The 15,421-nt window shown below is 26.2% G+C and overlaps 1 protein-coding gene across 1 annotated transcript; it reads right to left on the reverse strand.

Annotated features, from left to right (window-relative positions):
- On the reverse strand, nucleotides 1-4,907 carry LOC119685333 (cytochrome P450 9c1-like). The gene is made up of 4 exons (XM_038099584.1): nucleotides 4,652-4,907; nucleotides 1,009-1,516; nucleotides 280-946; nucleotides 1-217 (listed from the first exon to the last, which is right to left on the reverse strand). Exons 1-4 carry the CDS (start codon nucleotides 4,858-4,860, stop codon nucleotides 48-50), a joined length of 1,554 nt encoding a protein of 517 aa, XP_037955512.1. The 5' UTR covers nucleotides 4,861-4,907; the 3' UTR covers nucleotides 1-47.
- Between the last annotated feature and the right edge of the window lie 10,514 nt (nucleotides 4,908-15,421).

Raw genomic sequence — 15,421 nt, forward strand, 5'->3', positions numbered from 1 at the left:
ATTAACTTTTATATGACGAATTTAATTTTATAAATTTTTGCTGCAACTTAAGACTCTCTTGGAATGAATTTCATCCAGAAAAGCTCCTCTGGCTCCATAAAGAAACCTTTCATTGACTTCATCATATCTTTTGTCGTCTTTGGTCCTCGAATAATTTTAAATCGCAATAACATATGATATATAATCGCCTTTGTTTCCATAAGTGCAAGTCGATTTGCTGAAAAAATGAGTGTGTAATTAAATTAGTAGTATCTTCATATTATAATATTTTATACATACCTATGCAACTTCTAGGACCAATTCCAAATGGTAAATATGATAAATGTTTAATATTTGATTTATTTTCATCTGAAAATCGTTCTGGTTGAAATTTGTCTGGTTCAGGAAAATACTCAGGATCCCGATGTAATGCAGCAATAGGAAAAGCAATCATATCTTTCTTTTTAATTTCAACAATTAAATTTCCTTCTTCATCTGTTAGTTTATAATCATTTTCACAAACACGGTCTAACATAATAAGAGGTGGCCATTTCCGTAATGATTCAGATAATACCATATCCATATATTTCATTTTCACAATTGTATCGTAATTTAATGGTTTGCCATCGAGTTCTTTCTCAATTTCTAAAACTTCTTGGTAAAGTAAGTCTTGAATATCTTGATTTTCCAATAGTTCATGAGCCGTAAAACATAAACATGTTGAAACTGTTTCAAAACCAGCCAAAAAGAAAAGTATACACTGTGCTAAGAGATCATCATCATTGAACTCAGCATGTTCTCCAGTTTGTTCATTCTTCATTTCTTCAAAATGTTTTTTCGCTTCTGTTAATAATTGTATCATATCTGGACGTATGATATTGTTTTCAGCACGATATTTTATTGCACCAAATACTAAAGTTTTGAAATAGTTAGTCATTTTAGAACTCATTAACTCCATACGTAAGAACTGAAATTAATTACTCATTTTAACACTTTACGTACATATTAGATTATTATAATAATACTTACACGTGCTAGTTTAGGAAATAAACTAATGAAGAATGCTTTCATTATCATTAAGCCTCTAAATTTAGTAAAAGATTGACCAATTTTATAAAACTCATTATCAGGATCTTCAAATGAATCTACTTTGATGCCGAATGCAGCGGATGCAATAATGTCATTTGTAAATTTAGTGAAATACTCCTTCATTTCCAAATCGAGTTCATTGTTTTCAGTGGCTTTAGTTTGTTTTTCCAAATATTTTACTCCTTGGATGCTGCAATCGTTGATTAATTCAAACATCAGACGCATTTTACTGCCTGTGAATGAAGGTGTTAATGTGTTCCTCATTTCCTTCCATCTCTGATTTTGCAGTGCAATCAAACTTTTTGAAAAAACGTTATCTTTTACTTCTGTGAATACGGTTTTATGGTTGGTAAAATGATCGAAATCCTTAATACCAACTTTTTTAATGAGTTCCAAATCTTTTATAAAAATGATGGGTTCGCGAAAATTATAAGTACCATATACTTTGCTGTAAAATATTATAATTTTTGGTATCATTGTTTTCACTTTATTATATGAATTATTTTACAATAATATCGTGTGAAATGTATATTAATATTTATGTAAAAATATGTATGAGTATATGTTGTGTGTGTAATTTTTTATATATGTGCATTAATATATACGTTAATTTGTTTGTTTGTAATGTCGCTGAAACTATTCGACTTGTTCTTCAGTCAAGCTCTCAGATAATGTATTAATTTCAATGTATTTTTAAAAAAATGAAAATAAGAGAATACGCTAAATGTAAGCTAATATAGTTACATTAATAAAAGAAATAATATATTATTATTTAATATAATTTTTGTATATTACTTATATTGTGATATATTATGCACTAAAATAATAAGATGTGATAGTATAAACATCTAATTTGTAGCACTAAAAACAGAAGAATAAGAAATAGAACATTTGTAGTCAACTGCATATAATTTTAAAATAGGAAGTAATAGTAATAGTTTAACAAATTGAAGTTTATATAAAGTTTTACTTTTGAAAGGAGTTTTAGTTAGGCGAAATATTATCAGTGAAATGTTTATTAATAACGGCAAATTATTGTGCGAATAAAGATAAATATTTACATTCTTTAGTTTAATAAATTGTTTTTTCTATACAAAATTTAGTTTTAAGGTTAGAACGAAATTAAGCAAAATCCACTTAAAGTTATAAAAATACTGAATGCTGTCCTTTATAGTTATAATAATCAACTTTTAAAATTTTCCAGATACAAATGGTGTTTATAGAATGTAATTTTTAGCATTCGGTTTGTAAACAAAAAACATATGATTTCCTTAATTTGGAGCAGTGTGAACACTTCCGAAATTAACTTAATCTCATTATTACGAAATTAAGAAAATTTGGCTGTCTGAACATAGTATAAAGAATATTTTAAATTATTTTTCATTAAAAAATATTTCATAGCTGTTCTTAATTTTTTATATAACAGTATGAGGATTATGTCTTTTATATAAATAGAATATCAAAAAAAAATTTTCCATTAAATTTAATCTCATATTTTAAATCAAATTTGAGTAGCTAGGTAATCTAAATTCCTCTGTATTTTTGTTCATATTTTTTATTTTCTATACACATTATCAATTTTCTAACAATTAAATATTTATATTAATCGAAATATTTTCTTAACTCTATATATTAATTTAATTATATATATTATGAACCTAAAATTAATATTTTACATGACTAAGCTCTATATTATATATAATTTTAATTGAGATGAAAAGAATGAACTTTCAACGTAATCATTTACATTGCAATTTTATTTAAATTATTTAAGTTAGTATGATATTATAATTAGAATGTATATTTCATTGGAATGTATATTCCATCAAAGTGTCGATATTTGGGTATTTTTTTGTTATATTTTTAATATTTTTAGTTCCGTATAATAATTTGATTATTAATTTTAACATATGTTTGAGTTGTTAAATTTATTGCAATACATTTGTAGATATCAGACACCAAATTATTTTTATCAAGACACAATTTGTTATCAAAAAATTTGGTGCAATATGTATAAATGTATTCGTACCTATCAGTGTGGTATATCGTATCTATTTACAAATAGTACGCCAAAAATATTGATATGGTGGCTTGAGTTTCTATTCTTAATCAGTTTTATTATCAATTTAAGAATGCAGCTAAATGTAAAGATTTTAATATAATGTGATTGCCAAAATGAAAGTAATTTTTTGAGGTTTAGTTTGAAACTCACGTGAAATTAATATTATTATCCGTTGTTGATAATAATGAATATTGTGTGGTGGAAATCTCCACCTATTTTGTCTGGAACAAAATAATATCACCTAAGATATTAACTTTCATTGAAGTCCTAAGGATTGTATATTATTCCTTATATTAAAATAATCAAAAAAAAATGATAGAACACGCCATTGGGTTAGGTTCAGAAGGCGCGTGCTGACCGTTGTTAACACTTTCACTCGGAAGCATATATTGTCCATTGTGATGCCCTCAAAAAATTTTGTAGGGAAAGGCGAGTTGCTAATCTTTGTAATCCCTGTTAAACCATTTGGTTTTCCAGATAAAGTTGAGGAGATTCGATAAGTTTGCTTTCGTTATCTCTTCCAAGCTAGTGAAAAAGCGATCCCCGAGAGATTGAAGTTAAGTCAATTACATTATTATGGTAAAGGTCTGTGACACAAATTAATGAAAATGTTTATAAGTATCGATTTAAATAAATTTTGAAATTTCTGTCTATTTATTTGTCTGCCAGTCTGCTTCTCTTTAAAGAAACTGAATAAAAAATTTTACAGGTACAGTTCTTAAAAATGAACGTAAGTCTAGTTGATCTAATGTAGTTGATCAAATATCAAAATTGATAGTAACTGATTATATCATAGAAGAAAGATTCAATATAAAAATTTACTCTATATTCAATTTTAAGAAATAAACAAGGCAAGAACAAAAGTTATTTTTGGACTTGCTAAAGTATTGATCCATTCATATAGTTTTTCAGATTTCACTAAGAAAAATATTTCAGATTTAAGATTTTATTAATATAAAATGAAATGAATTTATTATTTGAGTTTACATTATTTATATTAATGAAAGTTTACATTATTATATTAATGAAAATTTGATGATTAAACGTCTATAAAATGAAAATCCTTCTAATGGGACATTAATCGTTAATAAAAAATTATTTATATTTTTAGTTATTCCAAAAATCATAGAAAAAAAGTAGTTGAGGTTTAAAAAAACTGTTCACCCAAATAGGGCGTCTGTTTGTTAAAAGTTTTTTCACTGTAGCGTAAAAGTTTTCAAAAGTTCTTTAGGAATAGAAATTTTTTATATTTGCCATGTATAGCCACTATATCCAAATCTAAAGCTCTCGGCTTCATTTCTGGTAATAGTATATGGTTTAAGGTTTTTAATGAATGAATGTTTTTTTTGTATTTTATATGATAATTATGGATATATCGACATAGAATTTATAATTAATATAAAACGATTTTGCATTATTGCCGAGGTCAGTCACAACCAAAGTTTTGTATTACCATATTGCAATAAACGATATAAGAAAAAATAAGTTAAATAATATCCGAATATAATATGTATATTTTACCAGTTTTTATATCTTTGATAACGATTTATTACGTTCTCCAAAAATGATGTTTTTTGACGTAGTGTGCCCCATTTAATATTGCCGATTAGTGGAAAAGGTTTTTCATGTGGAACGCCTCGTTCATTCAAAACATTATAAGTAGATGTTGACCACTTATAAAATAAAAACAACAAAACCGAAATTAAAATTAAACTCTCAATTAAAGCCATTTTCTAACGCACAGTGTACAATTAAGGTTGTACATATAATAAATTAAAAAAAGTTTTATTTTAAAATATTAATTAATTTTAATTATTATTATTTTTTGTATTTTTAAAAAACAAACACTTGTTTTTGCCTACAATATTTCTAGTAGATACGCTTAGAGCGCAGTACATACTAAAAGCTTTTGAGAGTTTTGTGGTGTTTTATAGTAAAATATGAGATTGGGTTCTCTGATATTAGAGTATTTATAAACTCTTCTAGTTCTTTCGATTCAATTATGACGGAACTATGTATGCCGGCATTTAGTGAAATTTCTCAGCTTGCTTATGAAATTTTATTTGTATACAAATATTGTATAAAAATATTGTTTATATGCTATATGAGTTTGAGGCGTTTATTGTTTGCAGTTTTGTTGTTTTGTTTTTTATTTGTTTCGATATAAATTTTTGTTGATTTAACGACAATATTTAAGATAAAAAAATTATACTTATTGGTCTTTTTTATTTCGCTAAGTATTTGTTTTATGTTATTAAAATTGTATTCCTAAAAATAGTAGCATTGCCACAAACTAATAAAACATTAATAGAAGCGGTAAATATATATGTAAATTAAATAACTTACTTTTGTAATTTGAAACTTCAAATACAATTCAGCAATAAACAATTTTTTTGGCATTAAGATATATACATATATATACAAAAAGTCTTCCAAGCGAATTAGAACATCATAAGTGAATATTATGAACAATGTGATGTATCACCAAACAAACGATGAATAAATATTGAGATATGATATCTCAATAAGTTTCTACGAGTTTTGTTAAGAAATACCTTACTTGATGATTAATATAGATTTTTTGATTATTTTTTTCTTATGCTAGTTGGTCTTACTTTTTTTTAACATAAATTTAAAGCAATGTTTTATTTTATATTTTTACCAAATGTTTCGTTGTCCAATTAATTGGTTACAGTTGGTAGTAATAGCAAAATCCAATTGAATCGATTTTTAACATTACATACGATTTTTTTTTGAAAAATTTGCGACAAATGAGGACTCGAACAAAATAAAATGTAGATTAACAAAAATTAATTGCTTATTAATTTCATTTCAATTTGTTTCAATAATAGAGTTAAAATAGAGCAAAAAGTTAAATTTACTTGGCATTTTACAACATTCAGAGTATGCTCGTAAATAAATATAAATAATTGCCTCAAACTAATTTAATAAATAATGTGGAAAACTCTACGAGCCTCAATCCACTACAAATTGTTGGCTCTTTTTTTTAAGAAATAGATATTCGTTGAAAACCTAAGAAGGTCATATGTATGTTACTTATAATGTTATACTAAAGAGTCTTAACTCTGAATCGAAAGAAAATATAATGGATAGGATATATTTTAAAGCGTCATTCCTTTTTAAACAAAGAAAACACAAACTGAGAATAAGGAGACCAAGATAAGACATATGTGTAAAACAGATGATGTTATATATAATAAATTTTTGTTCACTCTTTTTTAGTAGTATGACACAAATATTATTAGTTATATTATATTAAGAGGAATAGATATAAAATATGAACTCACAAATAAAATTCAATTTTAGAACTAATACGAAAACCTATCAGAAAATTTTGTGAATTAATTAAAATTTAAATTAGTCAGTGGCAAAAATTACTATAAACTTTTACTACTTCATGTTATGGAAAAGATAGTGTTTGATATTTGTCTCAATTTTCGACAACGTAGTCAGAAAGGATAACATTCGATTTGCAAGAGAAGAATTTCATTATCAATACACATACAATATTATAAAAAACCAATTAATATTAGAACACATTATGTCTATTAATTAATAAGATATACTAAATAGATATACTACATATATCTAAAATCCTCGACAATGTTCTGTAGAGAATTGATATTCTTACTTGAGCAGACTTTATTATGTGTGTACAGTTCTATTGTTGAATTGTCGTCAGGTAAAGGGTTAATAAAAATATCTTTATTTGGCTCTTATGATTTAATATTCAATATTAATAAATTAAAGAAACATTATTTAAGTGTTTTCAGATATAGTTAGTTTACTATATAAATAATAATAAATTTTTTAAATGTGAGAAATGTTAAATTAAATTATTAAATTGATTCTATCTCTTTATTTTTAAAGAGTATTTATTTAACTCAAGTCATCACGTTCTGAGAATTCGGTTAAATATATGATTTGAAATCATGCATTTGTTTTTAAAGTAAACAAAAATAAATTCCAATAATTTAATTTAATGTGCTATTTATAGATATATCTTCTACTACTTTTTATATTAATGGTGTAAAGGGTAAATCCTTCGTAATTAAAGTCTACGTATATGTCAACATCAATTAAAGCCCATGGCCAACTTTCATTAAGTCCTTAATGAATTTCTTTATAATACTCTTTGCTTATTGGGAAATATATTTCTGCACTTCTTAGTAGTTGTTGTTTTTTGTATTCTTCTTTAGAATGAAACTTTTGTTTAATTCCCTGCATTTTTCGTTAAGTTCATTAAGAAAATTCTATTAACTTTACCATTGCACAGAGTTAAAATGATCTTAACCAGCATTACTCATGAGTTTCGGAAAGGAATACAATAATGTAGCACATAAAAAAGTACATAAAAGTTGCGAAGTTCACGATTAGTAGTTAAGCTTAAGACATTTATATACAAATCACGTATAAGATTAAATGACAAAGGATAAAATTTCTCAGCACACACTGGCAGATTCTTTATCTGCTCTATTTAAATAAGTTACAAAAATGTATTTATTTTTACGTACAAATGTTAAGAAAAAAAAGAAAAACATTTTTAAAGCGTTTGTGTACTTACATTAATATTTTATTAAGCAATTAATTTAACTTTTAATTAGTTTTAGTTGTATTTTTAACACATTGCTAGGTGTTATACAAAATGTACCTCAAGGAAATAGAATTTTTTAAAAATTGTTGTCGTAGTATTAGAAAGTACATATATTGATAAAGTAATACTATGTTCAGACAGCCAAATTTCCTTAATTTCGTGAAAATGAAATTAAGTTTATTTCGAAAGTGTTCATACTGCCACAAATTAAGGAAATCATATGTTTTTTGTTTACAAATCGAATGTTAAAAATTACATTCTATAAACACCATTTGTATCTGGAAAATTTTAATGTTAATTATTATTAAATTAATAATAATCCTTTATTGTTATAAAGGAATTCAATCCAACTCAGACTGCAGATACTGCAGGGAAGAGAGAGAAACGGCATACCATGTGCTTGGGGAGTGCCCGGCACTGATGCATAAGCGAAAGAAACACCTAGGAGGGTATTTCATGAATCATAAGGACTCAAGACTGGGGAAGATAGGATCCATACTGTCTTTCATTAAAGAAATCGGACTTGGAGAAATACTCTAACCCGACAAAGGGGCACAATAGATCTTTTAGGTCGCAGTGCACGATCCCTTACTCAATAATAATAATAATAATAATATAAAGGATGGCATGTAGTAGTTTTAGTGGATTTCAGATATATGAATTATTATTTTTCACTCTATTTCAAATTAATAACAGTTACAGTTTTTTCTCAATATTCAAAATTAAAAATTTGCACTGCTTTCAAAATATTTTCTCGGTTTTATTAAAGTCAACTGTGACTGACATTTATTTAAAAAAATAATCACTTTTTCGTCATCTCAACTTTATCTTTTGTTTAAAGTTTATCTTATACCTTATTTTCCTTAATTTCAATTTAACCTTAAAACGGAATTTTAAGGTTAAAATTAAGGTGTGTCCGAACACAGTATAGTAACCGTTATTAATGTAGTACATTATAATTACATATTGATATGTATATTATAATTATATAAAATTATAATACTTAGAAAAATTGAAGCAAAGTATCGCATCTAAAGTAGCAGTTCCTCAAATATTAATGTGAACAAGATATCACGTGTATTTTTCTTGTTTCGTCAAAAAAGTTTTGTTCCGTCAAATGTCACTGTCAACTGCACATAACATATATGTATGTCCATATAAAACTTTTAGAACAGTTCTACAGCAATAACATGCTTTCCTTTTATCAACAAAGGTATTTTTCTGGAAAATAAAAGTCACATAGTCCCAAATTAGATAAACACGAGTAGTGATTGAAAATTAAAATAAAGTAATTAAGAAATTTGCCATAAATGTTGAATGATCAAAATAGTCTTAGTCATTAGCCTAATTGCCAACAGATAGTGTTACAATTCAAATAAACTATTGTTTTTTTTTGATTTCATCTTACTATAAGAAATTATTTTAATTATTTAATAACGAGGTATTTTCGAACAGTAGTGAAATACAACAACAAAAATTTTATTTTTTTATATTATTTTTAATTAAATGAATTTTTGGCTGACCATACAGCTGTTTCGAGTATTGCCAAATACCCTTCATCAGTGGTATTGGAAATAATTCTTGTATTTAATTATTCGTAAATAATTATTTTTGAGACTGCAAGTACCAGGAATCGAACTCGGGCCCTGCCAAATGTGAAGCTCAGAATCAGCGCACCTTAACCAACTGATCCAAAGCCGTACTTGACTTTTTTGTTCGTATATTTTTCTGGAGTTTTGTTACTATTACTATGAAAGTTTTTATTAATTATTTTGCTGTGTTTATATTAGAACGAAATCATAAACCAGTTGTAGAATAATTGAATTAATTAATTAATTATAATTTTATTTTCAATTGTTAATTATTTAATAACTAAATACTATAAGAACACATCTAAACGTATACGCATGTGTTTGCAATATACTATACAGAAATGTAACAAAATATGGAATACTTTTTTGTATTAAACATTATTTTATTTTAATAAATATTTTACGAAAACTGACAGACTTATCAACACCGCGTTATCGAATCTCAGAATGGTTACAGGTTCTTTGGGGAGGTATGTAGATCTGAGGTCAATTATTGTTTAGTCTGATGAAGAGATAAACAATAATCCAGTCAAGGCGTAATGAGGGGTTTTAAAAATACCTCGCAATTAATAGAGAGTAAAAGTGCTCAAGTGCACTGGCTCAAATAACTGCAACATAATAATATAATATTATAGAATTCATTTAAGTGAAAATAATGTTTTTACAAAAATTTTATATTGTTAATACCTTGTTTCGAAAAGAGTTATCTTATATTTTAGTTTATTACATTTTTTTTTTGATTTTTGTCACTTAATTTTTACACATTCAACAATTGTTGAATACTGCATCTCGTAAATATTGAAAATAGCACCACCTCTCCATGATATTATATTTTTCGTTTCTTGGACAAAGATATCAGAGAATCAGATTTTCTGGATTTTTAATTTATGTATATACGGTAGAAGCAATATTTTTACTGTAAAGACCAAAAAGCAATATCTAATTGGTTGGACATGCGAATATTGTTTTAGCAACCAAAATAAAGTAAATTTCAAATTTTATAGTTTTTATAGATTTGGTTCCAAGTGTCCAAGTGTTCTGGCCAGGTGCCTTCACTTTGGCATCTGGCATTTCGCACGTACTTATCAAATAAAGATTATGAATAGGTGAACTCTCCTCTTTGGGTCTTGCGTTTCTATTAAGATGCCATCTTTCTTAGATTGTATTTTTCTTTTACACCTCTTAATCTTTCTCTTGATGGTCATCATGTTCATCAGCCAGTATTAAGCCAGTTGAAATCGACGTTTTGGCAAAATAATGAGTAACAGTAAGGAAATTTATAAAAATTTATTTTTAATTAACTGAATTGTTGGGCTAACCCCTTTTTTCGGATACTGCTATATTCCCATCATCATTAATTTTATGTATCTTTAACTTAATCTTTATCTATTGTTTATTAATTATATTTATTGTTTTAAAGTTAAAAAGGTTCAAATAGAAACAAAAAGACAGCAACAAAAATGTCGTTTAATTGATTGAAATTTGGGTAAGCATACAACGTTGTTTCGAGTATTGTCAAGTACTCGTCATCAGTGGTCTTAGGAAATACTGGAATATTTGGTTTATAGTCCGTATATAATTTGTTCAGACTGCAAGTGCCAGGCTTAGAGCTCGTAGCTGTCAAATTAGAAGCGATGACTAATCATGTATAAAATTTCAATGTTTAAGTTCCAAGCTTTTTTTTTATTTTTTTTAAGTGACACTAATTAAAGCAATTGCGGTGTTTTAAATTAGAACGAGCTATGTAAAGCGCCTTTTTTCGGTGAAATTTTGGGTATAAAAAAGCTATGTAAATGTTTCTCTAGAAGTTCGCTAATCGCTGTTAGGAAAAGTTGAAAAATATTATTGTTTGTATTTCGTATAATTCTAACTTTTTAATGTTAATTTTATTTTACTGAAACTGAGGCCTCTTATGACGAAAAGGAACTATTTAAAAGTTAAAAGCGTTCGAAGAGGATTAAAAAGACAACAACAAATTATATATTTTAATTATTTTAATTATTTAATTATTTAGAATTGTTTTGCTGTAATAAATTAAGCTAAGTTTAAAGCAACCGGATTTTATTACACTGTAAATAAAGTTGTGTTCAAATTTTCCTGAACAATTGTATATGATTTTTTGAACTTATTTGCATTTTCTACCAATTTGTGTTCCTCAAACACAATTTTCACAATTTTATTTGAACAAAATTACCACTTAAGCGGCTGGAATTTAATATTTATTGAAATGTACAGCATTCTGGCAGCAAAAATTGCAAATTTGCATAGAAATAATCCGCTTAACTCCATTTCAATTATTTAAACCTATTCAAACCGCAAAACGAGCTCATTACACGCGTGCAAATACATCTTTTATGAGCGGCTGCGGTGCTCAAATTGAACAAAATATTGAGCGCACAGCGTGACTTTCTGCCACTAAAAAGCTTTTTATGCGTTGCGAGAAGGACAATTTGGTTTAAAAATACGATTGTCCTCATATATCATGTGCGCTTCATTTGCTCTGTTATTTCAATAGTTTTATATATTTCTGTATTTTTAAAGGTATATAAATTAAAAAAAAAACCAAATAAATTTATATAATTTTTTTAATAAAAATTTAGTTTTAACGTAAAAAGGAAATTCACTAAAATTTATTAAATTTTTACTATTTAAATAGTAAAAACTTTAATATATATATAAAATATATTTATTTTGGTCATAAACATATATAAATATATATTTATAAATATATATAAACAAATAAAAAAATCTCATAAATACTTTTGTAAGTTTTCTACAAATATTTGTCCTGAGATATTTGAGCCTCTGTGGATTGCAATAGCAAGGATAACTTTGCACCATTGAGTTTAGCACATCATTTCATAATATTCGCAATATTTTTAATTTGCTTGTGCGGAAGTTCCTGTGCTCATTTTCTAAATCAAACCGCCATTTGTCTGCAATGGCGTACGCTTTAAACGACCTTCAAATGAAAAGCTCCATTTTTATTTGATTATTCCTCGTTTTGTTTCTTTCGTTTCAATTTAATTTTATTACATTTTAAGGATCACATTTTACAAAAGATTCATTGTTTGGCTTCAATTTTGCTGCAATTACTGAATTCAAAGATTTTTTTTTGTCTTTTGCTGATGTGAGTTTTTCTGCTTTCTTATTTACTTTTGTGAACTCAATTTTCAAGTTGAAAATTGCTGAATTACAGTACGGAGATCCGTTAGAGCGGTACTAGATATGTTGGCATATATGGTATAGAATATCTCTTTCAATATACCATAGTAACAAAATGAGGCATTTAGTTAAAATCCTAAATAAAAGCTTCATGAAGACGAATTAAGTAAACTAAAAGCGATCATCTAATTAAGGATTAGTAGTTTGAACAGTAACAATATTGATTTAAACTATAAGCTAATAAAAAGATCAAGTTTTTTGTTTGGAAAAGATGTAAATACAGTGATCCCACCTATAAGACGATACCCTTATAACGCGTTTTTATATTACGCGAATTCATTCTCCCATAAAACACCGGCATTCCCCCATATAACGCGAGGATTTGTACAGTTCATAATTAGAGTCGCGTACCTTTGCACGTGTGTATACGGGGCATATAGAAATACCCCTATAACGCGTTTTCCTATAACACGGAACCAATCTACTACGTTATATGGGGGATTACTATACTATTATCAAACATTTGCAAACCTTGCACAATGTGGCAAATTTGATTCAGAATGCTCATAACACATTAGAAATTCATACTTCTTATATATTTATAAAAATGTGTATATATATTTATATAAAAAAATATTATATATAAAAACAAAATATAAAAATATATTTTTATAAATGTATTATTAAAAATCTATACATTCTTTTGCTATGTTTAGATCATGTGTACAATTTTACATACAAAAATCTGTTGAAAATGTATATAAAAATCAGCTAAAGAGGTTCTATAAGTCTAAGTGAAAACCTATAATTAGATAAATAGCTTAGGGTCCTTATTGATTTTCTTAAAAGTTTAAGAGCATAATAACGAAACGTTATGTGGCCTAACAATTAAGAATGAAAACGTGATAAAGGCAGTATAATACACAGACCCATGTAGTTTAAACCCATAAAAGACGAAATTTGACTTCAAAGAAGATTAAAATCAAAATTAATATCGGCCACAAAGAACGGGATATGCAACGTAATTAAAAAATATATTATATATATTTAACTTAATAACTATTGGTTTTATATAAGCATGAACTTAAACATAGATAACCCATAAATGAATTTAATGAGCTTTTTATCGTTGCCTTTGCTTTTTAACTAATGCATGTCAGATTATAGAAGTTTGATAAGAATATAGATAGTATGTTTTAATTTAAATTATTGGTTTACAGATTTAGAGATAAAAAATTTTGTATTAGATTGGCTGGTTAGATTTTCAGTGATTTTTTTTATTAGCAAGATCTTATTTTAACTTCTTATTTGACTGTTTAAAACAATTTGACTGTATAAACAATTTGGCTGGATTCAACTATCCTAAAACCAGCAAAAGAATATAACTGTCTAAAATTTCTAACATATAAAATTAAAATTAAAAATGGAAACTCAACAACTATTTAAAATAAGAGAATTTTTTATCCTGAACTCCCAGTTGGAAGTACAGATAAAAAAAAGTTAAATCGATTTTGTTTTCATTTATAGTTTTCAAATATTCATAATCTGAAGTTTTTCGTCATTCACTCTATAGTTATATGCTATAAGCTTATTCTGCTAAAGCTGTAAAAATATACTTTAAATTAGATAATTTTTCTTTTCTTTTCGAGCTTAAGTTATATATCTTACAGAATTCATAATTCCTATTTCTCTAGTCTGTTAAATTCACTAAATCATGATCTAAGATGCCTCGTTTTTCTTGGATCATCTATAATTTATTTATTATTTGAAAGTTTATATAGGAAATTTGTATTATGATATGTAGAAACCTGTTAGTATTTTAATTTAGTAATCAGTTTAATTAAAAGAAGTAATACAAGCAGTTAATATTGCAGTCTCTTAGAAGTTTATTTTTATATCCAAAAAAGAAAAAATTGTTACATAATTATATAAATTTATATATATTAATTTATAGATAGTATGTATATTCTAGATCAGCTGTACAATTCTTTCTGCGATTCTTTGTTTTTAACCACTTTAAAAGAAACTTTGCGCACATATTTTTCGGAAGTGAACATTGTGGAATTCGCAAACATCCGACCATTATATCCAATAATATATATGATGTAGTGTTCTATATATAGAATATAATTAAACAAATGGATGTATGTTTTTATATTTTTCTAGAAAATTTGGTGAAGACAGTATGTATATTCATATAAAATTATGTACATTTTATTTATATCGGTTCAGATTAAGTTATAGTTAATATAAAATCTGTAGATTCATACACACGTTTTTGTTGAAAAAATGTTTTTATTTTTAGATGGTCTATAGAATGCTTGCATGTAAACCTGAAATTAAAGAATATATTTTTCTTTGAAGAAGTTTATTTTATTTTGTAATGTATTTTGTAATATTTAAAATTTACTTGATACACTAGATTTTTTTTTTTTTCAATATTATATGCATTCCCATTCAAAACCAAACTTTACTCCAACTTAAAAAGCTTGCAATATAAGGGTGAACAAAAAATATGTAACAGCTCTTATTAGTATTATTTTATTATATATTACATTTATAGTATTATGTACTAGGACTATATGAAAGTAGTCCATCATCATGTAGAGTCGAAATTCTCTGTAAATGGCACCTAAGTTTAGGAAAAGTCAAAGCTAACAACTTTATACGTTTTAATTAGTAATGTTAAATGTTTAAATGTTTAAATTCGTAATCTGCTTAAGCCATTGAAACCGTTTGTAGCGCAATACAACATTTTCCATTTATATTGTTTTGAATATTTATGCTTTTATATCCAATATTTGCTTTAAGGTTTTATTTTCATTTTCATTCGAAAGCCATTGAAAATTGATGCCGAAATGCAAATTCAATTCTACTTTCTTAATGCCAATTGTTGACATTTTTACCTCTGCTGCTTCC

Source organism: Teleopsis dalmanni, chromosome 2 (assembly GCF_002237135.1).
Source record: "Teleopsis dalmanni isolate 2A chromosome 2, ASM223713v2, whole genome shotgun sequence".
NCBI classification, from domain to species: Eukaryota; Metazoa; Arthropoda; class Insecta; order Diptera; family Diopsidae; genus Teleopsis; species Teleopsis dalmanni.

Coding starts and splice junctions, on each gene's coding strand:
- LOC119685333 (XM_038099584.1), bottom strand. CDS start 4,860: ATGGCTTTAATTGAGAGTTTAATTTTAATTTCGGTTTTGTTGTTTTTA. Junction 1,517..4,651: donor TATCAAAGATATAAAAACTG/GTAAAATATACA, acceptor AATATTTTACAG/CAAAGTATATGGTACTTATA. Junction 947..1,008: donor TATTTCCTAAACTAGCACGT/GTAAGTATTATT, acceptor AATTAATTTCAG/TTCTTACGTATGGAGTTAAT.